This window comes from Lithobates pipiens, unplaced genomic scaffold (genome assembly GCF_037356315.1).
Source record: "Lithobates pipiens isolate NorthernLeopardFrog02 unplaced genomic scaffold, aLitPip1_a1.2 Scaffold_22, whole genome shotgun sequence".
In the NCBI taxonomy this organism is placed as follows: domain Eukaryota; kingdom Metazoa; phylum Chordata; class Amphibia; order Anura; family Ranidae; genus Lithobates; species Lithobates pipiens.
Genome location: NW_027507784.1, coordinates 51639323 through 51666612, shown reverse-complemented (window position 1 = coordinate 51666612; position 27290 = coordinate 51639323). Strand labels below are relative to the sequence as shown.

At 41.2% G+C, this 27290-nt stretch overlaps 1 protein-coding gene across 1 annotated transcript in view; it reads right to left on the bottom strand.

Moving 5' to 3' along the window:
- The window catches only part of KCNH7 (potassium voltage-gated channel subfamily H member 7), a 685804-nt gene that overhangs the window by 265457 nt on the left and 393057 nt on the right, over window positions 1-27290 (bottom strand). Inside the window, exons 5-6 of the mRNA XM_077447576.1 lie at window positions 12185-12205; window positions 11730-11753 (exon numbers count right to left, since the gene is read on the bottom strand). Of these exons, the coding sequence (XP_077303702.1) occupies window positions 11730-11753; window positions 12185-12205 (45 nt within the window). The remainder of the gene's footprint in view (window positions 1-11729; window positions 11754-12184; window positions 12206-27290) is intronic.

Below are 27290 nucleotides of genomic sequence, written 5' to 3'. Positions count from 1 at the left end.
ACCGCCCGATGCGTTTTGTCACATGGACGTCATTAAATAGGCACCTTTGATAACGTCCATGTGACGAAACACATCCAGGTTGTTTTGTACGTCTCTGTTCAAATTTTGAACATTGGTTATGAATTATTCAACACAGCACTACAGCAACTTTTTTTTTTATTACTATACTGCATATGCATAGCACTGTGTCTCTTTGTTAAGAATTTTGAGGACTGGTTGGACACTTTCTATGGACTTTTTTGTATGGCAGTATAATTCTTTGCACTGGTATATATAAATTAAATATGCTGGTTTGCTCTATGAACATTGATGTTACAGGTCAGCGCTGTATATAAAGAGTATTGGGATATACCTTGATATAGGGAGTGATATACAGCTGCTCTACCTGCAATTTAATCCTAGCGCTGGTATTGTTTGTATTGCCACCACAAAATGATGTTGCTGGACTCCACAACCAGAAGCCATAAAAGAAAATCTGATCCATTGCATAAGTACTGCCATGCAAGTGTAACTGGTTGCAAAAGCAAACAGCCCCATTTTGGGATAGCCAAGGTGCCTGTAGAAGTAAGGTTTACACTATACCATCCTGTGGCTGGAGACATGCCAGGGACGTTCATTTCTTGGCGACAGACCCCTCATAGTGGGGACTGTCTTCGGGAAAGGGGACAAATGGCAATTGTATGCCCTGTACACACGGTTGGAAAATCCGATCATGTGTGGGCTCTATCAGACTTTTTCCATTGGAAATTCAGACGGAAGAAATTTGAGAGCAGGATCTAAAATTTTCCGACAAAAAAATCAGATCAGACTTTTTCCGATTGTTTGTAGAGAATTCCGACGGACAAAGTGCCACTCATGCTCAGATCAAATTACGAGACCAAAGCGATTGGCTACTAGCCTCTACGCAGTCCCGTCTAACGCAATGACGTCACGTTCCGAACGATCGGATTTTCCAACAACTTTGTCCGACCGTGTTTATGCAACACCAGTTTCCGACAAAATCCGTCGGAAAAAACCCGACGGATTTTGTGGTCGGAATGTCTGACCGTGTGTACAGGGCATTACCCTAGTCTCTGTCTCCTGCGGCAGGTTTTCATTCTCTGACAACCCCTGTAGCATGTCTGTAGTCTCTGACCATCTTCTGAAGTATGTCTGTAATCTTGGACAGTCTTAAAGGATACATTCACCTTTTGTAACATAATACACCTGTATTTAGTGTGTAACATGTAACATGTTACTGTGGAGCAGCAAAGGATTCTGCCCACACATCTGCACCATTCATTCACTCATCTGCTCTGTGAACGAATAAACTACAAGTCCCGCTTTCCATCACAGCAGACAGCTTGTAGTTCTCAATGAACTGTGGGGGCGCTGGTGAGTACTCTTGTAGTTCACTGATTTTTCCAGCACTTCTGTACTGAATATCTGCAGGAGCCTGGCATTGCACCCATGATCACCAATGCTTTACAGGCTGTAAAAAAAAAAATAAATGCATATTTTTTTACCTGCAAAATCATGTCAATTTATTTTCTTTTCCAAAGGGTGACCTTAACCTTTAAATGAAAGGATTGCCTATTACCAATAAATTAGCATTTCTATTTTAACTGTCACCTAAAAACAACAGCTTATTGAATGTTTTCTTCAAGTAACACCTCTATGGTCTATAAAGGCAGTAAAATAGTTTTTATTAACAGTGAAACATAACAGGCTAATAAAGAAATGTCGTTTTTTCACAAGAACAGTGAAGTTGAAAGTAGCTTCTATTTCCCTCAGTATAGATTTCCTTTAATTTAGTAGAGAGATGGTTCATCAGCATCGCTCCCAACTATCCTTCAATCGGGGAGGACTGCCCCTCTTTCCTCCTTGGCTGTCTAGACAGACTGCTTTTAAAAATGTACTATTTATCTACCAAAAGTGTTAAACTGAGTGAAGCGATTCATCCAACCTCCAAATTATTGTATTTGTCATTTTCAAAACCTGCAAAGAACAGGCGGCAGTGAAGAAGGAATTTGTGAGGTTTGTTTTCTGTGCGCTTCAGCCCCGGAAGATTTACCCCCCTTTCATAACCAGGCCATTTTTTGCGATACAGCACTGCGTTAATTTAACTGACAATTGCGTGGTTGTGCGACACTGTACCCAAATAAAATTGATGTCCTTTCTTTCCCACAAATAGAGATTTCTTTTGGTGGTATTTGATCACCTCTGTGGTTTTTATTTTTTGCGCTATAAACAAAAAAGACATGGTTTTGGAAATAAACAAAACAAAAAAACAATATTTATTGCTTTATGCTCTAAAACATATCCAACAAGATGTAAAAAAATCGAATTTCTTCATCAGTTTAGGCCAATATGTATTCTGCTACACATTTTTGGTAAAACAGAAATCCCAATAATCGTATATTGATTGGTTTGCGCAAAAGTTATCGCGTCTACAAATTATGGGATAGATTTATGAAACTTTTACTTTTTTTTTACTAGTAATGGCGGCAATCACCGACTTATAGCGGGACTACTGGTAGACGAATCTAAAACTATGTGACACTTTTTGGGGACCAGTAACACCAATACAATGATCAGTGCTAAACAAAATGCACTGTCACTGTACTAATGGCTCTGGCAGGGAAGGAGTTAACATCAGGGGCAATCAAAGGGTTAAATGTGTTTAACCGGGAGTGTTTCCTAACCGTGTCGGGGGTGCTTTTACTGTTAAAAGACAGAGATCTATGTTCCTGCTTAACAGAAACAAAGATCTCAGTCTACCCCGCTGACAGAACAGCGATCTGCCTTGTTTACATAGGCAGACCGCTGTTCTGCCTATGTTGGAAATGATCATCGAGTCTGCTGGACCCGCTGATTGGCTCCCACTGTGGTTGTAGTTGCCAGTAGCTCGTGTTCGCACCCCAGAGCAGGAAGAGGCAATCACATACCTGTACATGATTTCGCCTGTAGGAGCCGTCCCCTGCAGTATATGTATGCGGGGCAGTTGGCAAGTGGTTAAAGTGACTGTAAACCATCCCACGTACCCAGTGAAGTGATTAACCTCAGGTGATAAACAGAGATGGAAACAATTCCACCTGGCTAATTTGTACCTGTTTATCTGCAGTCTTCTGTTCTCTACATCCATTCCAGAAGTCAGGGGGTGGGGAGCTGATCTCACACTCTGCAGAGCTCTGAGAGCCGATTGGAAGGACGGGACACACCTCTATCACACAGCACACAGGAACAGAGCTGAGGCTGTCAATCACATGCTGTGTGCTGGATCTCCCTCCCCTGTCACCTTTTTATTATCTGGTGTCAGGAAAACCTGTCAGATGACTCAGCAGATAAATGAGGCAGCAGAAAGATGTGACACTTGTGCTCTGAATTAAGACAAGTACAGACTATAGAAGGAAATGCCTTTTTCATATTCCACGTTAGAGGTTTTTACGACCACTTTAATACTTTATGGCCTACAAACCACAGGGGCGTGTCTATTGCCTATGTGATTTGTAGTTAACCACTTCAGCCCTGGAAGAATTTACCCCCTTCCTGACCAGAGCACTTTTTGCGATTCGGCACTGTGTCGCATTAACCGACAAAATTGAGATCCTTTTTTCCCGCAAATAGAGCTTTCTTTTGATGGTACTTGATCACCTCTGCGGTTTTTATTTTTTGCGATATAAACAAAAAAGCGCCAATTTTGAAAAAAAACGCATAATTTTTTACACTTTGCTATGATATCCCTCAAAAATATATATAAAAAAATTATTTTTCCTCAGTTTAGGCTGATACGTATTCTTCTACTTATTTTTGGTAAAACAAAATCGCAATAAGCGTTTGCAGAAAAGTTATAGTGTTTACAAAATACGATTTTAATCATGACTGCGACATTATGGCGGACACATCGGACATTTTTGACATATTTTTGGGACCAGTGTCATTTATACAGCAATCAGTGCTATACAAATGCACTGATTCCTGTGTAAATGACACTGGCAGTGAAGGAGTTAATCACTAGGGGGCAGTGTAAGGGTTAAGTGTGTCCTGGGGAGTGTTTCTAACTGTGTGGGGCGTGGTTACATATGACACATCACTGATCATAGCTCCTGATCACAGGGAGCAGAGATCAGTGACACTGTCACTAGGCAGAACAGGGAGATGCTTGTTTACATTAGCATCTCCCCGTTCTTCCTCTCTGTGAGGCGATCGCGGGTATCCATGAGGCAATCGAGTCCGCGGGACCCGCGACCCACTTGCCGGCAGCGTGCATGCGCCCGCTGGCTGCCTCTTAAAGGGCCACGTATAGGTAGGTTCGTTTGCTTCTACGAGCCCTTCTGCCGTATATTGGCGTGAGGTTAAAGACAAAGAGCTTCTTCTTGATGGAGGTGAACAGTAAGAGTCAGGAGTGACCCTTAGCAACAAGGCAGGCCAGATTAATGTCATCCCTGGGAGTTTTTCAGTCAGGCTTCAGGAGGTATGTAAATGGCCTACACTGATAACAAGGGCGTTCTTTTAAGAGGAGCTTCAGTCAGATGTCTCAAAATTACAAGTCAGCAGCTACAAAAATAATCTTCTATAGGAAGAATTTCCTTTACTTTATCCAGGTTTTGCAAACACTGGCATAGGAGCACCACCGGACTCAAATTCATATTTCAGACTGGGGGGGGGGGGGGGTGGCATTCCAAGGAACCAGGTGACTTTTGTTTCAAACTGAATTTCTGTTTTAAATCCTCTAAATACATTCCAAATAGACCAACAACAAAAAAATAAAATAAAGGTTGTGCAAAGTATTACATTTAGATATCTTTAGAAAGTGCAGAAAAGTCAGTGTCCTGTGTCAGCATCCTCTTTGTGGGGAAGCAGTGGTCTCCCTGAAGAGGTCTGACATGCCTTCTGCTGAGTTTCCACCCAAAGGGCAAGGGTCCTTCTCTGCAGCATGCTGGCAGAGGACAGGCTTTTCTACTCAGATTGTGGCTACTTTCTAAAGAATAATGAGCTGTAAGACTTTGTGGGGTTGATTTACTAAAACTGGAGCACATGATTTGGTGCAGCTGTGCGTGATGGGCAATCAGCTTCTAACTCCAGCTTGTTCAATTAAACTTTGATAATAAAACCTGGAATCTGATTGGTTTCGTAAATCTCCCCCGCTACGCCTTTTGTTTTGACGAACCTGGAATGTATTTAGCTGATTTCAACTGAAAGTTCAGTTGGACGTTAAGGCGCACCATTCATCTGAACCTCAATATACAGTGCCTTGAAAAAGTATTCACCTTCCTTGGCTTTTTACCTATTTTGTTACATTACAGCCTTCAATTTTATTTATTTCTTTTTTTTAATTATATGTGATAGATCAGAACACAATAGTCTAAGTTGGTGAAGTAAAATTAAAAAAATATATACATAAAACTATTTTCAGAAATAAAAAACTGATAATTGGCATGTGCGAATGTATTCACGCCCTTTGTTATGACGCTCATAAAAAGCTCTGGCGCAACCAATTACCTTCAGAAGTCACATAAATAGAGAAATGATGTCCACCTGTGTGCAATCTAAGTGTCACATGATCTGTCATTACATATACACCCCAGGGGCTGCTACACCTAAGCAAGAGGCACCACTAATCAGACACTGCCATGAAGACCAAAGAACTCTCCAAACAAGTAAGGGACAATGTTGTCGAGAAAAACAAGTCAGGGTTAGGTTATAAAAAAAAATATCCAAATCTTTGATGATCCCTAGGAGCACCATCAAATCTATCATAACCAACTGGAAAGAACATGGCACAACAGCAAACCTGCCAAGAGACGGCCGCACACCAAAACTCATGTACCGGGCAAGGAGGGCATTAATCAGAGAGGCAGCACAGAGACCTAAGGTAACACTGGAGGAGCTGCAGAATTCCACAGCAGAGACTGGAGTATTTGTACATAGGACAACAATAAGCCGTACGCTCCAAGGAGTTGGGCTTTATGGCAGAGTGGCCAGAAGAAAGCCATTATTTTCTGTAAAAAACAAAATGGCACGTTTTGAGTTTGCGAAGAGGCACAGGGGGGAGACTCCCAAAATGTATGGAGGAAGGTGCTCTGGTCTGATGAGACTAAAATTGAACTTTTTGGCCATCAAAGAAAATGCTATGTCTGGTGCAAACCCAACACGTCACATGACCCAAAGAACATCATCATCAGTCGGGATTGGGAAACTGGTGCAAACCCAATATAACACCATCCCCACAGTGAAAAATGGTGGTGGCAGCATCATGCTATGGGAATATTTTTTAGCAGTTGGTACTGGGAAACTGGTCAGAGTTGAGGGAAAAATGGATGGTGCTAAATACAGGGATATTCTTGAGCAAAATCTGTACCACTCTGTGTGTGATTTGAGGCTAGGATTTGAGGCTAGGACGGAGGTTCACCTTCCAGCAGGACAATGACCCCAAACACACTGCTAAAGCAACACTTGAGTGGTTTAAGGGGAAACATGTAATTGTGTTGGAATGGCCTAGTCAAAGTCCAGACCTCAATCCAATAGAAAATCTGTGGGCAGACTTAAAGATTACTGTTCACAAGCATAAACCATCCAACTTGAAGGAGCTGGTGCAGTTTTGCAAGGAGGAATGGGCAAAAATCCCAGTGGTAAGATGTGGTAAGCTCATAGAGACTCATCCAGTGACTTGGAGCTGTGATAACCGCAAAAGTTGGCTCTACAAAGTATTGACTTTAGGGGGGTGAATAGTTATGCGCATTGATTTTTTTTCTGTTACTTTGTCCTATTTGTTGTTTGCTTCACAATAATAATAAAAAAAAAAAATCTTCAAAGTTGTGGACATGTTCTGTGAATTGAATGATGCAAATCCTCAAACAATCCATGTTAATTCCAGGTCGTGAGGCGACATAACATGAAAAAATGCCAGGGGGGGGTGAATACTTTTGCAAGGCACTGTATGTGGGATTCTGGTATATAATTTTCATAAGAGCATGTTTTATATCATTAAACATCCTTTTAGAAGATTAGAAACTCTATTAGAACAGTGACAATATATATACACGACAGTTAATAACTATACACCATGTTATCATAATCACATAATCATACACAGCATGCAAGCTAGCAATTTCACAATCAAATGCCACATGGAATGGTTTGCCATGAATAATGATAGACAGGCGCTCGGTACAAGAAACTACAAAAATATTCATAGCCTTTTACGTGTAGGTTTTACTAGAGATTTTAATAAAATATAATTATTTACGCTGGGTTCTTTAACCACTTTCAGACCGGACCAATTTGCTGGTCAAAGACCAGACCACTTTTTGCAATTCGGCACTGCGTCGCTTTAACTGACAATTGCGCGGTCGTGCGACGTGGCTCCCAAACAAAATTGACGTCCTTTTTTTCCCACAAGTAGAGCTTTCTTTTGGTGGTATTTGATCCCCCCTGCGGTTTTTATTTTTTGCGCTATAAACAAAAATAGAGCGACAATTTTGAAAAAAAACGCATTATGTTTTACTTTTTATTATAATAAATATCCCCCAAAAATATATAAAAAACATTTTTTTCCCTCAGTTTAGGCTGATACGTATTCTTCTACATATTTTTGGTAAAAAAAATCGCAATAAGCGATTATTGATTGATTTGCGCAAAAGTTATAGCGTTTACAAAATAGGGATAGTTTTATAGCATTTTTATTAATAATTTTTTTTTTTTTTTTTTTTTACTAGTAATGGTGGCGATTAGCGATTTTTATTGTGACTGCGACATTGTGGGGGACCCATCGGACATTTTTGACACATTTTTGGGACCATTGTCATTTATATAGTAATCACTGCTATATAAATGCAGTGATTCCTGTGTAAATGACACTGGCAGTGAAGGGGTTAACCAGTGGGTGGCAGTGTAGGGGTTAAGTGTTCCTAGGGATGTGTTACTAACTGTGGGGGGGTTGGGCTTTCATTTAGTGAACACTGATCTCTGCTCCAATCACATGGAGCAGAGATCAGCGTCACTAGTTGCTAGGCAGAATGGAGAAATGTTGTTTACAACGGCACTTCTCCACTCGGCCGCTCCGTGAGACGTTCGCGGGGATGCCCGTGGCGATCGAGTCCGCGGGTCCCGCGACCGGACTCACGGGGGTCCCGACCAGCGCGGGAGCGCGCCGCCGGCGGCGCGCTCCCGATGGCAGGGCTGCAAATTTAAAGGGACGTGCATGTACGCCCATTTGCCTGCCCGTGCCATTCTGTCGACGTACATCGTCGTGCACTGGTCGGCAAGTGGTTAAAAGGTCCCACTGAGTTAACGGTATATCGTTATATAATATAAGTAAACTTAGAAAAAGGCTCAACTGAAACTTTATAATGCTACTCTATTTTGTCATTATTAAATCAGAATTAATTTAAAAATATCATCATGTTTTGTCCCTGACAATTTGCCCATTAATTATATATAAATATATACACTATATTGTCAAAAGTATTGGGACCTGCCTTTACACGCACATGATATTTAATGGCATCCCAGTCTTAGTCCGTAGGGTTCAATATAGAGTTTGCCCAACCTTTGCAGCTATAACAGCTTTAACTCTTCTGGGAAGGCTGTCCACAAGGTTTAGGAGTTTGTCTATGGGAATATACGACCATTCTTCCAGAATCGCATTTGTGAGGTCAGGCACTGATGTTGGACGAAAAGGCCTGGCTCACAATCTCCCCTCTAATTCATCCCAAAGGTGTTGACGACAGGACTGTGTGCAGGCCAGTCAAGTTCCTCCACCCCAAACTCGCTAATCCATGTCTTTATGGACTTTGCTTTGTGCACTGGTGTGCAGTCATGTTGGAACAGGAAGGGGTCACCTCCAAACTGTTCCCACAAAGTTGGGAGCATGAAATTGTCAAAAATGTCTTGGCATGCTGACACAGTAAGAGTTCCCTTCACTGGAACTAAGAGGCCAAGCCAAACCCCATAAAAACAACCCAACACCATAATCCGCCCTCCACCAAATGATTTGGACCAGTCACAAAGCAAGGTCGATAAAGACATGGATGAGCGAGTTTGGGGTGGAGGAACTTGGCTGACCTGCAGAGTCCTGACCTCAACCTGACAACATCTTTGGGATGAATGAAAACATTTTTTTTTGCTGCTGGCATTAAAAAGTTGGTAAGACTTTTACTAATGTAAAACCTCAATAAACAAGATTGAAAAAAAAAAAATGTTGGTAAGACACTGGAAAATATGCATCGCAAAGGAAGGTGACTATGTAGAAAAATTATGTAATTTGTTTTTGAAAATCCTAATAAATAAGAGTTAAAAAAAAAATACGGAAACTTTTTGAAGACCCTCATACTTTAAAATGCCTTTCATTTGGCACAAAATGTAGGAATGCGGTCATGTTTGTGGTTATGTCTGGGCAGCTTATAAGCATTAGGCTGACACTGCAGCATTCCATGTGTATAAATCAGATCTTACTGTAAAAGGATGACTTCTCTGATCTAAGAATTCATCCATACATCACAAAGGGTAGAAAACAGATACATAGGCTGAATCAATAAAAAGCTAATTATTGCTGTTTAAACGTAATTTGATGAGCTGTGAAACAAAATAAGCATAACTCTTCGCAGAGTATAGTCCTCTGTTTGACCTCTGGGTGGTTCATAAGAACCAGTTATTCTTCAGTCCTGGACTATAGGGATTTGGGCTGAGCGGAGTGATTGACCACAAAATCACTAATTTCAATATTGTACATTGAACTGTTTAGGCAAAGTTTGCTTGAAAATAATAGTTTAATTTTTCCCCCATTTATTTATAGTTTTATTTTGGTGGGTGCGTTTAGAATAATTTATTGTATTTGTTTGTGCTTTTCAGATTCAGATCCTGAATACTTTATTAATCCCAAAGGGAAATTAATGAATTATAATTTTTTTCTCTTTTGTGTATTTAGTTGTATACTTTGTGGGTTTATATTTCATTTTTAATTCATTTTATATCAATTTTTTTTATTTATTTAATTTTGTTATTTTTTACTGTCTGTTGTATTTTTATCTGTGGAAAGAACTTAAATAATAAGGCAGATGGGCTGTTTTTAGCACAAAGAACCGTTAAAATCAGCTTCTGTAACCTTTAGGGGCCAAATAAAGGCCATTTGTAGCCTCACCTTCTCTGTAGACTCCAGTGCTTTTCACCAAAATGTCCACATTTCGCACAAATATTTGGGAGATTAAAACGCTCGGTTGTGCTTAACAGTTGTGCTTAGCCCACAGTAAGAACCTTGGATGATCCACTCAAAATATATTTTAGCCCTGTGTGGATGCCATAAGATTAAATCAGTCACTGGTTTTGTATCCCTTAGCCCTTGTACACGCGGTCGGAAATTCCAACCACAAAATCTTGTTTTGTCCGAAACTGGTGTTGCATACACACGGTCGGACAAAGTTGTCGGAAAATCCGGTCGTTCGGAACGTGATGACGTTCCTTTGTTCTGACGGGACTGCGTTCAGGCTAGTAGCCAATAGCTTTGCTCTCGTACTTTGATCTGAGCATGTGTGGCACTTTGTCCGATCGAAATTCTTTACAAACGATCGGACAAAGTCCGATCGGGATCATGTTGTTGAAAAATTTTATATCCAGCTCTCAAACTTTGTTGGTCAGACATTCCGACAGAAAAAGTCTGATGGAGCCCACACAATGTCGGATTATCAAACACCACGGTCCGATCGGACATTTTCCGTCAGACCGTGTGTACAAAGGCTTAAGGATTACCTGTGGCAAAAGCCTTTCTCCTCAATTCCCAGGTCTGCTACCTACAATGCCTGTTATGAGGAGGTCCTACATTCCAATAAATGTAGTTGGTATTATAAAATATACAGCACAAGGAGTTTGGGAAGGGGGGGGGGGGGTGTTTTTGGACCTAAGATCTTACACCAGAGTTCTCGGCAACCCTCCTCTTACCACTGATTAAGAAACAGCCATTAAAGGCTGCCAGGTATCTGCAGTAGTTTGAAAGGAGTCTCAATGATGTTATCAAATCCTACGAGAAACCATTAGGTGACGAGTCAATCAGAGTGGCTCTGTACCTTGTGAAAGTTGTGAACCAATCTCGGCAACCACAAATGTAAACACTGCCTCTGTTTATAAACATTCAGCCCTCCTCTTCCTCTCACAATGTAGGAAGGGGAGGAGTGATTGCAAGAAAGAGGGGATTACCAGCAGCAGATTCAAGGTGGGTTTTTTTTTTTTTGTTTAAGTACCACTGACCACTAACGGTTGTGGGATTTTTATTGCAGAGACTTTTAAAGATTCAACAAACCTTAAACACCTCAATACCAGCATGTTTCCTTGCCAAAAGATTGTGGCAAAAAAAAGGAGATTAGCTTGGCGTGTTCCCTTTCCAGAAAGAGGGCATGTTGGGGGTGTTTATACTGTCCTAGCATTTTTATTTGATATTGTATAGGAATTTTTATTTTATTTTTTGTTTGTCTTTTTTCTTAAATAATAAGAACTACCACCAAATGTAAGCTCTATCTGTTTAAAGACAATCATACCCAAATTCATTTTGGGTACACTGTTGTATGAGTAATTGTCATTCAAACTATCAAAGAATTGAATACTAAAAAATGGCCTGGTGTTGAAGGGGTATATACAGACTGGTATTCTAATGGTTAAAGAGATGTATACATGGCAAACCATTCCAGTAGGCTCAATAATTCAAACACACATGCATGAATATTTAAACTTAAAAAAACAAAAAACAAAATAAGCCATACCCCCTGCCATCCAGGAATGTGAAACTAGTTTTAAGGAGACAAAAGAGGAGTGAATGAAGTAATTAGGCAAATTTAGCTTCTTTCAATTGACCTCTTTGCTACCAGAGGAAGAATAAACCAATTAACAACGGGGGTCTAGCAGCAAAGGAGTTAACTAGAATACTGTACTTCCAACCCTGTAAATTCAAAAAATAAATAAACCAGTGGTTAGGAGTATAGTGACTTTGTGAACGTTAGAAGCATATGCATTTACTATAAATAATTTGAATATGTAGCATTTAGCGCTGGTTTCTAGCCTGAAATACTGATTCAATAATGTGCATAGTCATTATTGGGCCAGCAGAGGGCACCAGATTCTATTGATCATGCAACAGGCAAGTTAACATGCCAAACAAAAGTGGTACTCTTAAAGAGTTAGATAAAAAAAAAAAAACATTCGCCAAATCACACGTTACCTTTGATATCGCGACCATTATCTGATATTCAGCAGAACAAAGGAAATATAAAAGAGAACATTCTAAATGTGGTGGAAAACTATAAACATAACAAGAAAATCAAAACAAAGAAAATACATAGAACATTAAAACATCTATACATGTTGGTTGTTGCAGCACTTCAGGTTGCATAATTTACAGACTAATCACAGAACATAATCCAATCAATAAAACACAGTGCCTTGAAAAGTATTCCTACCCCTTGAAATTGCCTACATTTCTCATGGTTACAACCAAAGATGTAAATGTATTTTATTGGGATTTTACTTGAAAGACCAACACAAAGTGGCACATAATTGTGAAGTGGAAGGAAAATGATAAATGGTTTTCAAAATTACATTTTTTTACAAATAAATACCTGAAAAGAGTGGCATGCATTTGTTTTCAGCCAATACTTTGCTGGAATTACAGCTGCAAGTATTTTTGAGGCTGTCTCTACCAGCTTTGCACATCTAGAGAGTGACATTTTTGCCCATTCTTCTTTGCAAAATAGCTCAATCTCTGTCTGATTGGATGGAGAGCATCTGTGAACAGCAGTTTTCAAGTCTTTTCAAGCCACAGATTCTCAAATGGATTTAGGTCTGGACTTTGACTGGGCCCTTCTAACACATGAATATGCTTTGATCTAAACCATTCCATTGTAGCTCTGGCTGTATGTTTAGGGTCGTTGTCGTGCTGGAAGGTGAACCTCCGCCCCAGTCTCAAGTCTTTTACAGACTCTAACAGGTTTCCTTCTAAGATTGCCCTGTATTTGACTCCATCCATCTTCCCATCAACTTTGATCGGGTTCTCTGTCCCTGCTGAAGAAAAGCATCCCTACAACAGCTGCCACCACCATGGTGGGGATGGTGTGTTCAGGGTGATATGCAGTGTTAGTTGTCTGCCACACATAGTGGGGATGGTGTGTTCAGGGTGATGTGCAGTGTTAGTTATCTGGCACACATAGCATTTTGCTTTTAGGCCAAAAAGTAAAATTTTGGTCTCATCTGACCAGAGAACCTTCTTCCACATGTTTGCTGTGTCCCCCACATGGCTTCTCACAAACTGCAAACTTCTTATGGCTTTCTTTCAACAATGGCTTTCTTCTTGCCACTCTTCCATAAAGGGCAGATTTGTGGAGTGCATAACTAATAGTTGTCATGTGGACAGATTCTCCCACCTGAGCTGTGGATTTCTGCATCTCCTCCAGAGTTACCATGGGCCTCTTGGCTTCTTCTCTGATTAATGCTCTCCTTGCCCGGCCTGTCAGTTTAGGTGGACAGCCATGACTTGGTAGGTTTGCACTTGTGCCATACTCTTTCCATTTTTGGATGATGAATTGAACAGAGCTCCGTGAGATGTTCAAAGCCTGGGATACTTTTTTTTTATAATCTAATCCTGATTAAACCTCTCCTTATTTCTTGGCCTTCACAATGCTTTTTGTTCACCAAGGTTCTAAACCTGAGTGCTTCACAGAACAGCTGTATTTATACTAAGAATAAATTACATGCAAGTGGACTCTATTTACTAGTTAGGTGACTTCTGAAGGCAATTGGTTCCAGTAGCTTTTAGTTAGGGATATCAGAGTAAAGGGGACTGAATACAAATGCACGCCACACTTTTCAGATATTTATTTGTAAAAGATGATGAAAACCATTTATCATTTGCCTTCCACTTCACAATTATGTGCCACTTTGTGTTGATCTATCACATAAAATCCCAATAAAATAAATTTACATTTTTGGTTGTAACATGACAAAATGTGGAAAATGTCAAGGGGTATGAATACTTTTTCAAGGCACTGTACTAGACTAGTCCCTACTGAAGTAGAACTATAGGCAGTTAAAAGCCACATCTTAATTACATATACACTCATCAAAAATAAAATTACCAAGTTTTTTTTTATTAAATAGTACTTTAACCTGTAATATCATGTACAGCACTGGGGGATGTAGATCAGAAATGTAAGACAATCATGCTCTATTTAATTGCACAGCACTGTAAAAAATTGGAGCATTAGACTGATGACCTCAACAGTTAACTTCTGTTCTTTCAGCAGCCAATCCCAGGCTGCAGCAAGTTTTAGACCAAGCTGGATTGCTTTAACTACAGTGGAAAAAAGTCAGGTCAGCAACCTGCCTATGCTGTCTTGCATGGGCGCGTGCATCTTAACACAGTCCACACATATGTACTGCATCCTGTATTAAGCTGTGTGCCTATATTTTTTCTCTAGGATTTGTAAAGAAAAAAAATAATCATAAAATATATATTTTTTAATCTGATCTAACACACAGGGGAAGGGCACCTATCATTTAATTAAAGTTGATAACCCAGGAAAAAAAATTAAAGTAATGTAATAATTTAACATTAAAAGCATTTTAAAATACAGCTGCCTACAATCTGTGTTTTTATTATGTTCCCACAGTTCCCCTCATGGCAGAGATCAGACTATAAATGGAATATAATTGACTGTATATTAGACAAGCTCAATTGAATTGCACAATGCTGCCAAACTAACATGTATTCAGGCACTGGAAGCAGGAATGGGAGGTGATTGGACACAGGGCCGGGACAAGTGGTGGGCAGGAGGGATGGCTGCCCCTGGCGCAATGGTTTATTACAGGGGGAACCCTGACCCTAACCCTAAGGGAAAGGGAGGTGCAGTTTGGCATCTTTGCCCTGGGCGCTGGATGACCTTGTCCCGGCACTGATTGGACACCTTACAGGAGGGGGGAAGCTGAGGCCGACCCTCAGAGGTGAGATTATAATGTTTCATAGTCCATTGATCAGGGTGGAGGCAGGAAACACATACTTGTAAAGTGGTGACATCTAGGTAGGTGGTAGGGAAGTGTGAATCGCAGGACTGGCTGAACAGACTTAACTAAATACAGTACACAATCACATGCATATTTCATCAGTGTATTTGAGATTAAGCAATTAAGTCATTGCTTACTCAGTTTAAGGTTGGCAGGTTTGGGGACTGCCACCATGATCCTGTCTGTTACCATGATCCTGGCATTACAACCTAGCGAGCCACTGACCCACTGACCTGGAACAAGCATGCAACAAGTTAGGTGTGAGTAGTTTGACCTTCTGTACTGCACACTTGTTTCAGGTCAGCTGCACACTAAGGGGAGTATTTATACAAAAAAAAATGTGCATAGCTGTTTGTCCATCGAAATTGCATGTTCATTTGTTCTTTGAAAATGGGGCAAAATCAAATGCTCTCAGGGTATATTCTCTGCAATTCGAATGTGTAAAAGTGAAAAGTATTTCATTATGGCCACTAGATGGAGCCGAGGAACATTCTTATTTCTAATGATAGTGCCATCTTTTGGCCATAATGCAGTATTTTACCCATTTACACATTCTTAAACTTCTTGAGAACTCTTGATTTTTGCCTCTTGTACTGAATAAACTTCCCATGATATTTCAGAGGACAAACAGCAATACCAATTTTTTTTATAAATACACCTCTAAGTAATAAAGCATGAAGATGTGTGACAATGACATCACAAGATTGGCGGTAAAGAATTACAAATCCATTGTCAGGTTAAAAAAAAACAAAAAAAAACAAATAGGTACTGTAACTGTGTATTTAGTTATTTGCCAAGAGTTTGACTTAAAAGTAGATCTAAACCTTAAAGTAGAAGTATATACAATACCTGTGGGATCCCGTGGAAGCTGGAAATCACTGTAAAGGCACTACTACTACAATGATCTCCACAGTAGGTCATGGGTGCCATTCAGAGATTGCTTTGGTTTTTCTCGATTAATTCTCTGATTGGATGAGGTGGACAGGTGGGGAGGTGACGTCTCACTCTCCACATGTCCAATCAGGGAACGCTTTGCATTCACTGAGAAAATCTCTGAGGTCCATCTCTGTCCAGCAATGTCCATAAGTGTCTCAGCCATCCGAGATTCTCCCTCCTGATTGGCTGAGACACAACAGCGGTGCCATTGGCTGTCACTGCTGTCAATCAAAGACAGCAAACTAATCAGGGAAGAGGGGTGTGGGGACCGGTCGGGCCTCTGTGTCTGAATGTGGGGGCACCAAACAGGATGGAGGGGCCAGGAACACGGAAGAGGGATGCGAGAAGAGGAGGATCCAGGCTGCTCTGTGCAAATCCACTGCAACAGAGCAGGTAAGTAAAACAGGTTTGTTATTTAAATGGGAAAATAAAATGAGACTTTACAATCACTTTAACCCCTTCCCGCCTGTGCTATAGCCGAAAGACTGCTATAGTACAGGCTTAATTTGCCGGAAGGGTGTACATGGACATCCTTACGTGATTGTGCTGCCCGCACGTCCCCTGCCACTCGGGGTGGCACACTCTGTGATCATTATTTCCTTAAGACTCAACTGATCACAGATCGCGGTAGATGAGACCAATCACAGCAGCCCTTTACCATGTGATCAGCTGTGTCCAATGACAGCTAATCAAGGAAGTAAACACAAGCCAGTTATCGGCTTTTCTTTCCTCATGCTGACAGCGTGAGGAGAGAAATAGAGAGCCGATAACCGGCTTTTGTTAAAGGGACATTGGCAATGATAATCAGGGCATTGATTATCAGTGTCCTGATTATCATTGCAGTCCCAGCAGTATCCACCAGTGCTGCCAATCAGTGCTCATCAGTGCTGCCAATTAGTGCCATCAGTGCTGCCAATCAGTGCCCATCAGTGCTGCCAATCAGTGTCACCTATTAGTACTGCCTATGAGTGCCACCTATCAGTGCCCTTCAGTGCTGCCTATCAGAGCCCATCAGTGTCACCTTTCCGTCTCACCCATCAGTGCCGCCTCATTAGTGTCTCCTCATCAGTGCCCATCAGTGACACCTATCAGTGCCCATCAGTGCAGCCTCATCAGCACACATTAGTGAAGGAGAAAAAAAAACTATGAAATTTGTTTAGCAATAAATAAAAAAACTCCAGTGGTGATTAAATACCACCAAAAGTAAGCTCCATTTGTGTGAAAAATAAATTATAACAATTTCATACGGGTACAATGTTGTATGACCGCACAATTGTCATTCAAAGTGTGACAACGCTGAAAGCTGAAAATTGGCCTGGGCTGGAAGGGGGTAAAAGAGGCCAGTAGGCAAGTGGTTAATGCATAGCATGCATTAGGTTGAAAACCTTAAGGTTATAGAACCACTTTAATAGCCATGCATTTTCATGTACTACCACTGATTTCTATGGGCCCCCCTACACACATTGACGGATGAAAAAACATATTTGCACTATTTTCCCTTTCAATAGATTTTTATTGAAAAAATCCAATAAGGTTCAAAAGATACAAAACATATTATTTTAAAAAGGTACAAAACAAGAGCAAGAAAACTTTTTGAAATTGCCAAGAAGATGTAAGACAGCAGGAATGTAGCTGCCGAGAATGTAAAAACATCCAATAGTATAAATAGTGTAATAATAAACAAAACTTGTAGCCTGCAAGTTGTAGTAGGTATTAATGAGCCAGGTAATTTTGTCGCAGACTGCAAAACAATAAGCAGATCAGGACATCAAGTCTGAATAAACAACATGATCGGCAACAAGCAATTAATAAAGAAGAAAAGAAGAAGGAAGGACGTCCACAGTAGGAAGGTAGGAAGAAAGCTAGGATGGGGGGGGGGGGAGGGAAGTAAGAGACAAGAATGCCCAAAACCAGCACCTAAAGATGGACAGCTATAATAATGTATAGCTTTCCATGAACAGTGATGAATGGCCATATTGTATCCATGATGTCCATATCTGGGTGAATTCATTGTGTAACCAGCAGGATGCTGGTCAGTTTCATCCAGGCTTTGGCAATAGTCAGTTTTGCCCTAACAAAATGTATGCCGGCAATTTGAAATGGAGTTTGCTGAAACCAAGGGGGGTTTAAGGTGTAAGAAGACGTACCAAGGATCTCTGGGGGAAAGGACCTTGGAACATAGAATGTATGAGCTTCAAGACCTTGGTCCAAAACCATGTAAGCATGGGACACGTCCACCAGATATGTGAAATGTTGTCCAGCGTTGGGCAGCCACGAAAGCACAGACCAGAATAGAAAGCTGAGGCTGGACTATGCGTGATGGGACCAAATACCATCTGGTAACTGTATTGAACACAGACTTGATAGTATTCACATTAATAGAGTAGGAGGCTCTTGTGGCCCAGCTTTGCAATCAATCTGCTCTATCTCTGGTGTGTCTCACACTTAGAAATGTAAGTGGGATTGGTACGATGGTTGGAATTAGAGTGAGAGTCAAAAATAGAGATAAGTTTAGGAGAGAAAAGCATATGGTGGCGTATGTGTTCAAATAGGGATAGCTGACTCATAAGGGCTTAATGAGTCATAATTGGGCATAAGCGCCAATGTTGTATTTGTTTGTATATTTGAACAATTTTTTAGATGCAACACAATGCATATATGTGAACCAGCCCCATTAAAGACAATGAGCAGCCAACTTAGCCCTTGTACACACGGTCAGAGAATCCGTCGGAATGTGTCCTATCGGACCGTGTCATCGGATAATCCGACTGTGTGTGGTATGCATCGGACTGATTCCGTCGGACCCAATTTTCCAACATGTTGGAAATATTTCCCGACCAACTGGGCCGATCGGACATACTCCGATCATGTGTAGGGAATTTTGATCAGACCAAGTGCCACGCATGCTCAGATCAAATTCCTACATCAAAGCTATTGGCTACTAGCCTGAATCTAGTCCCATCATAACGAAATTACGTCATCACGTTCTGAAAAATCAGATTTTTTCGCCAACTTTGTCCGACTGTGTGTATGCAACAGTTTCGGACAAGATCCGACGGACAAAATCCGACGGGCAAAATCCGACGGATTTGGTTGTGGAAATCTCCGACCGTGTGTACAGGGGCTAAGAGGTGTTTTGTTGCATTGTATCACCCACATCGTGATGCAGAAGTGTGAACAGGTCCTAAAACACTGGACCAAAAATATTTATTAGCATATTAAAGACAGAGAAGCAAAAATGGTGTTGGCTTAAGGACCAGAGGCCTGATAATGAGCTCTTCTATAGCCTTGCAATCTCAAGCTATACATCTTGCAAGTCTCCTAATAGACTCCTGCAGGCTTGGGGTAAATTTATTTTTGTCCCTTTAGTTAAATGGCACATGAGCATTGCGTGAGCAAACTATTCTTATATCAGCTTCCCATTATCTTCTTTCACATTTCAAGGAATGATTAGACAGTGAGGCAGATGTAAGAAATGGTTGGATTGGATATTATGTCCTGCATGTTCCCTACGAAGCCTACAGAAATATATTAAGCGCCATGCACAATTTCATGTATGGTAATTCACCGCTCCATTATTACTGCCGAAGGTCAATGTAGTGTGTCACCGCAGCACAAAACCCTCTCCATTTTGATTGCTGGATTACGTGGATAGAAACTCTAGTTCACATCTCTATCATCAGTACTGGTTTCCATGCACTGCCCTAATCTGGCAACAAATGAGGATTTCTGTGTACTCTGCCTGATAGTTCATCTAGTTACTGAGCTGTGCTGATCTTTGTCCAGAGATACATTATCAGTCATCTGTAACAGTAGAAATCTCTGCATTGAAGGTTCATGTGTGCCTGCGTATGGATAGCATTAGCCTTTCGTAGATGAAAAATCTACCCCATAGATATCTAATTGAGTCTTTCGCTAGAAGTCTCTTTCCAGTTTAAATTATATTGCAGTAACAAAATTAATGTTATGTTCTGTACTATACATTTAGCTGGTCATAACTCCGTAGGTAATCAACTGAAAAATTAAATAACAAAAATACCATGGGGGCTATAATTCATAAACAGATATTTAAATGTGGGGTGCCTAGATTTGCCAACCATTGCTCTACTATGTACTTTTCATAGCATCTACTTATATATATATACTGATAGAAAAATGGTGAGTACGGTTATATACAGAGTCATAGAGATATACACAAAATTCCTATTTCAGACGATGTTGATGCTATATTCACACACTTACGTCCAACAGCTTCTACATGTTTCACCGGAACGGCTTCATCAGGTAAGTGGACGAATTAATGATTAAGCCATTCCGGTGAAACATGTAGATGCTGTTGGACATATGTGTGTGAATACAGCATCAACATTGTCTACAATAGGAATTTAATGTATATCCTTATGACTCTGTATATAACTGTACTCACCATATTTTTATCTCTCTTTTTCTAATAAAACATGTTATATTTTTATATTAAAATTAGATTTGTGTGATTATAACAAGTACCTTTAAAATCCCATTTCACCATTCTTGCTACTCTCTTTATAATAAGGGATGTTGGTACCATCATATATTTAATTTACTTGGAAATTGATCTCTAACCTTATCCTTGATTATATATATATACTGCTCAGCCATGACTTTATGACCACCCACCTAATATTTAATAGGTCCCCCTTTGCCTTTGTGTTATCTGGTACCAAGCCGTCAGTAGCAGATCATTTAAGTCCTGTAATTTGCATGATCATTGCAATTGCATGGTCCTGTATTTCCATGGATCTTCCATGGATTTTCCACCACATGCCACAGATGCTCGATTGGATTGAGATCTGGAGAGTTTGGAGGCTAATTCAACACATCAAACTTGTTATTGTGTTCCTCAAACCATTCTTGAACCGTTTTTGCAGTGTGGCAGGGTGCATTTTCCTGTTGAAGGAGGACACTGCCATCAGGGAATACAGTTGCCATTAAGGGGTGTACTTGGACAGTACAGCAACAATGTTTGGGTAGCTGGTATGCAGGGCTTTTTTTCAAGGGAAATGCAGGGGATCGCATCTACGGTACCTCTGGAACTGAATGTACTGTATGTAATGGCAAGGGGAGCTGGGGTATGCTGGAGGGTGTATTAATGATGGTTGTTGGGGAATCTATATTTGCATAGTGGTCTATTGTTGCTGGTTGGCTGGGGTGCGGGCTTATGTTGCTGGGGGGGGGGGGGGTCTGCTGTTGAGGGAGGAGGTCTATTGATGCTGGCTGCTGGAAGGTCTTTTGTTGCTGGGTGGTATTTTTTTGCATGGTTCCATTGTTGCTGGAGAAAATCAATTGTTACTGGGAAAGGTCTTTTGCTTCTGGCTGCAGGGCATCTGTTTTACTGCTTTTCTTGCTTCATTAACAAATTCCATACAAATTACTTAGCACTACAAAATGATACTCGTCTCTGTATTCTTTAAAAGGGGCAGTACTAGGAGGTGGAATCAAAAAATGCTTTTTAGAGATGGGTAGGGGGTGGAGACAAGAATTGACTCACAGGGGGAGTTCCTGCACCTATTTTCTGAGAAAAAAAGCCCTAGTGGTACCTGTCAAGTAACATCCACATGAATGGCAGCACCCAAGGTTTCCCAGCAGAATATTGCCCAAACCATCACATTGCCTCAGCCAGCTTGCCCTATACTGCAACCTGGTGCCATCCCTTCCCTGATGCACACTCACCAGTCCATCCCCTTGATTTAAAAGAAAACCCGATTCACCAGACCAGGCCACCTTCTTCCATTGCTCTGTGGTCCTGTTCTGATGCTCACATGCCCATTGTATGAGCTTTTGGCTGTGGGCACAGGTCATCATGGACACCCTGACTGGTCGGTGGCTACACAGCCCCATATGTAGCACACTGCAATGCCCATTTTTTCTGCTTTCAACATTCCATTTAAGATTAAATTTTCCATGGCTATCCTGTCTACATAGTGACAACTCTGCCGTGTGATTTCAGTGTGCCTCACTCTTCCTATAACAGGAAGTGGAAAAATAACAGTTACTAGCAGAATCATGAGTCCCCAATGGAAGATTTCCTCTATTTCTGTAGACAACTCAGATTTTGGATATATCTTGTCCCAGTGATAGTGGTCAAGAGTAAAAATAGAGAAAGTGAATCGTTCTAAAGAGAGCAAGACAACAATACAAATCTGACAAGAGTTCTAACCCCTAAACACTCTGTCCAAAAATTGCCTTGAGACACGCTTTAGTGAACGGAATAATTTTCTTTCCTTTTAGGGTATTGAGTTTTGGGAACTGGCTTAATGCAATAATGGAAATAACCCTTAAAGCGGTAGTAAGCCCTTACATATACCCAGTGAAGTGACTGGCCTCAAATGATATACAAAGATGAAACAAATCCTCCTACATAAGCTGTATCTGTTTATCTGCAGTCATTTCTTCTCTACATCTGTTCAAAGTTCAGAATTTATAAAGCTTGTCTGAGTGTTCAGAATAAAGGGGGCATAGATCTGAAATTACACTAGGCAGAGCTCAGTGAGGAGAGTTCTGAGAGCTAATTGGAGGGAAGGGACATGCCCCCTTTACACAGCACACAGGAACAGAGCTGAGGCTGCCAAGTATTTGGAGGTCCCTCCCTGTCACCTTTTTTCTCTTGGTGTCAGGAAAACTTGTCAGACGTGACTCAAGCTGATAGTAGAGGCACGAGACACCAGAGAGAAATGACACTAAGGCCGCGTACACACGGGCGGACTGTTCGCCCAACCTTGTCCGCTGAACAGTGTTTGGGCGGACAGTCCGCTCGTGTGTGGGGCTTCAGCGGACAGTTTCAGCGGACAGTTGGCCGAACAAGGTCTTACGGAAATTCCGAAAAACTGTCCGCTGAAACAAGGTTTCAGCGGACTGTTCGCTCGTGTGTAGGCTTGTTCGGCCAACTAAGTCTCGCGCATGCTCAGAAAGGATTTCCACGTCGGAAGGTTGCATTGCAGTGTATTGGACGTCGAAATTTTCGATCCGTCGTGCGTGCCGAAACGTCATCGCGCACGGTTTCAGCAAACTGTTCGTCCGTCGTGTGTGGCCATGTCCGTCCATGCTAAGTTTGAGCGGACTGTTTGCCGAAACTGTTGGACGGACAAAGTTGGGCGAACAGTCCGCGCGTGTGTACGCGGCCTTAGTGCTCTGGATTGACACAAGTACACACTATAGAGGGATATGATTGTTCATATTTCTGAGGTTTGCAACCACTTTAATAATGTTGTTTTGTACGTGTATACATGTTGTCACAATTTATTAGATGCTGAAATAATGATGTGCTAATGAAAAAGTGCACTCATTTAATTGTAATGTAGCACATGGTGAAGCAAACCTACCTTATGTGGTTTATTCACAAGTTCCGATGAACAGTCAACTACCCTCCCGATAGCTGTTGCATGTAAGACTCCAAAGACATGCAGGTAGGTTAATTGGCTTCTGTCTAAAATTGGCCCTAGTATACAACTGGGGATCTTGGATTGTGGCTCCTTGAGGGTAGGGACCAATGTGAGTGTGCAATGTAAAGGGATAGGGACAATTGTAGACACTCACTCGGGTTGAACTGGATGGACTGATGTCTTTATTCAACCTTACTAACTATGTAACTATGTACCACTATCAGGAAGGTCTATTTTGTTATCTTGTGATGTGTGTAGAAATAGGGGTTTAAAAAAGCCACAAGTGCCTCTGTACCTTTTTTGCAGCAAAGGAATGCTTTCACAATAGGACCCAATGGGGGTATATAACATCGGACATTTTCAATGACATGGCCTATTTTTCAGAGAACTCTTGGAGGAGGTACACAAAAAACAAACAAGCTGCTCCTTCCTTGGGCCACTGTTACCATCAAATGCCCCTTTATTGGTAATCACTGCAGTACTCTGCAAGACATTGGGGAAAATATACCACTAGTAGTTCTGCCCTGAATAGAATACAAAGCCGAAGAGGCGATCAATATCAAACTCTGTGCCAAAAAAAGCATCTCTGTGGTCCTGACTCACAATATAATTAAATAATGAGACTGAGAGCAGAGCTGTATATAATCTCATAGGTTGGTGCCATCCAAATAAAAATCCCCACAGAGCATGCTTCCTGCTAGGGATGGAGAAGAGAGAATTCAAAGCTATTAACCCACGAAACTCCATCTTACATCATTCTGTAATAACACTATAGGGAAATACTATTTACACAGTGTGTGTGTATGCATGTATATATATATATATATATATATATATATATATATATATATATATATATATATATATACACACACACTGTTTTTACAGAAGTGTTATTAGTGTTATTACAGAATGATGTAAGGTGGAGTTTATATATATATATATATATATATATATATATATATATATATATATATATATATATATATATAGATATAGATAGATAGATACACTTTATATACAGTTGTGCTCATAAATTCACATACTCTGGCAGAATTTATGACTTCTTGGCCATTTTTCTGAGAATATTAATGATAACACAAAAATGTTTCTTTCACTCATGGTTAGTGTTTGGTTGAAGCCATTTATTATCAATCAACTGTGTTTACTCTTTTTAAATCATAATGATAACAGAAACTACCCATATTTTATTCACAGCAGAATAAAGGTAATTTTGAAATGTATGGCAGCAACACTTAAAAAAGTTTTGGGATAGGGAAACAAAAAGCTGGCAGAGTAAGTGGTACTGACAAGGAAGAGCTGAAAGAACATTTTGCAACTAATTAGGTTAATTGGCAACAGGTCAGTAACATGACTGGGTATAAAAAGGGTATCTTAGAGAACAACGTCTCAGAAGTAAAGGTGGGCAAAGGTTCACCAATCTGCGAAAAGCTGCGTCTAAAAATTGTTGAACAATTTCAAAATAATGTTCCTCAAGGTAAAGACTTTAAATATACATCTACAGTACATAATATCAAAAGATTCAGAGAATCTGGGAAAATCTCTGTATGCAAGGGACAAGGCCAAAACACATCTTCGGGCCATCAGATGCCACTGCACGAAAAACAGGCATGATTCTTTGATGGGCATCATTGCATGGGCTCAGGAATACTTTCAAAAATCACTGTCTGTGAGCACAGTTCACTGTGCCATCCAAAAACGCAAGCTCTATCCTGCAAAGAAGCCATATCTGGACATTATCCATAAATGCCACCATCTTCTCTGGGCAAAGCATATTTAAAATGGTCTGTTGCAAAGCAGAAAACTGTTCTGTAGTCAGATGAATCGAAATTTGACATTCCTTTTGGCAACCATGGGCACTGCCTCCTCCTGACTAAAGGGAGAAACCTTCCATCTTATTATTACAAAAGCCTGCATCTCCGATGGTATGGGGGTGCATTAGTTCTTATGAAAAGACAGTATGGGGAACACCTCCCCTCTATGTTTCTACATTATAAAAATAAGAGGGAGGAAAAGAGCAGACTATAGTACAGAAAGTATCATGGCCAATCAGTGCTTGGACATTGCCTTAAAGAGCTGGGTGATATTAGAGCAACATGTCACTACACAAGCCTCCAGTGACCCCTGCACTCCTATGCCTCCATTCACTCCTGCTTTCATATACCTCCAGCGACCCCTGCACTCTTGTGTCTCCAGAGTCTCTTTGACCCCCAGTGTCCCTAGTGACCAAAACTTCCTGTGCCTTCAGCGAATCTTTGTCCCATGTTCACCCCAGAGACCCCTGTGTCTCCAGCAACCATTATGTCTTTAGTGACCTCAGTGTCTCTAATGACCCCTGTATCTCCAGCAACTTCTGTGTCTCCAGCAATCCCAGTATCTCCACCAAGCTCTGCATTTTTTCTTCTTTTATTAGCTGAACTAGATGGACTTGTGTCTTTTTTCAACCAGACTAACTATGTAACTACGTAACTATTTACAGTGACACATTTGTCTTCAATGACCTCTATATCTTCAGGAAATCCCAGTGTTTGCAGTAACCGCTGTATTTCCAGTGACCCTAGTGTCTTCAGTGACCTCTGTGCCTCCGTTTTCAGTGATCTCAGTGTCTCTAGTGACCTTTGTGTCTCCAGTAATCCCAGTGTCTCCAGTGACCTCTGTGTCTCTAGTGATCCCAGTGTTTTCAATGACCTCTGGGTCTCCAGTGATACCAGTGTCTCTATTGACACCTGAGAATCCAATGACCTCTGTGTCTCCAGTGACCCCCAGCATCTTCAGACGTCAGAAGAAGAAGCTGTGGCTTCAAAACGCATTACCGACCATCCACATGTCAGCACACCAGCACATCCTCCATAGTGACGTCACGTCCAGCCCGGTGCCATCTTGCATTCCACGCTGGTTACAGCGGAGATCAACCGCTTCCTGCTTCTATCCAGTGACACAGCCAGTGTTTGAGGCTGCTACAACACCCAGACAGCTCAGAGAGGACTGGAACTGACAAGCCCTAATTACCTGAGCCCGTTTTACTCATCTATCTTGTGAGTTGCTATTTGTCTTGCTCTTAAATCATTGATTTTAATACTGCACTGAGTCTGATGCCCCTCTGTTCCTATCTTTTCTAAGAAAAAAACAGATACAACAGACCCTTTGAGGGCAATCATCATGCTGATGCGGCCCGCAATAAAATTGAGTTTGACACCCCTGTTCTAAACTGTGGCCTCATGCCCACCAAGGCATTTAGGAGCTGTAAGTGGCATAGGCATTTTTAAGCTCCAAAAAAACCCCATGACTAGCGCATTCTGAGGCTCCAGTGCTAGAGCTGTAAAAACGCAGACGGCGGTAAAAGGCGTTAAACACAATTTAACGAGGCTTAACGCTGTATACACAATGTTAAGCCTAGTCTGGCATTTCTGTCTCTATTCAAAATCAATGGTTCCCTATGGGAGCCCATTGATTTGAATAGAAGTCGCACCAGAAGTCGGATCAAGAAAAGCCCCCGCCCGCAGACCCCAACAACCACCGTGCAAGGGTTGTCGGGAAGAGGCCCTTTTCCTCATCAACATGGGGACAAGGCGCTTTGGGGTCGGGGGCACAAGGCCAGCTGCCCCAAAGCACCCACCCCCCATGTTGAGGGCATGTGGCCTGGCATGGTCACGGAGGGGGGCACTGGCTCCCCCCCTCTTCCTTCTTGCTCGTATAAGGGTCTGGTATAGATCGGGGGGGGGACTTCATGCTAAATTTTGGTGGGGTTCCCCATCAAGATTATCAACACACATATCGCACCACAAGTCGGATCATCTTGATCCAACTTCTGGTGCGACTTATATTCTAATCAATCAGCTCCCATAGGGAGCCATTGATTTTGAATAGAGACAGAGAAACGCAGCTGAAAGCTAGCAT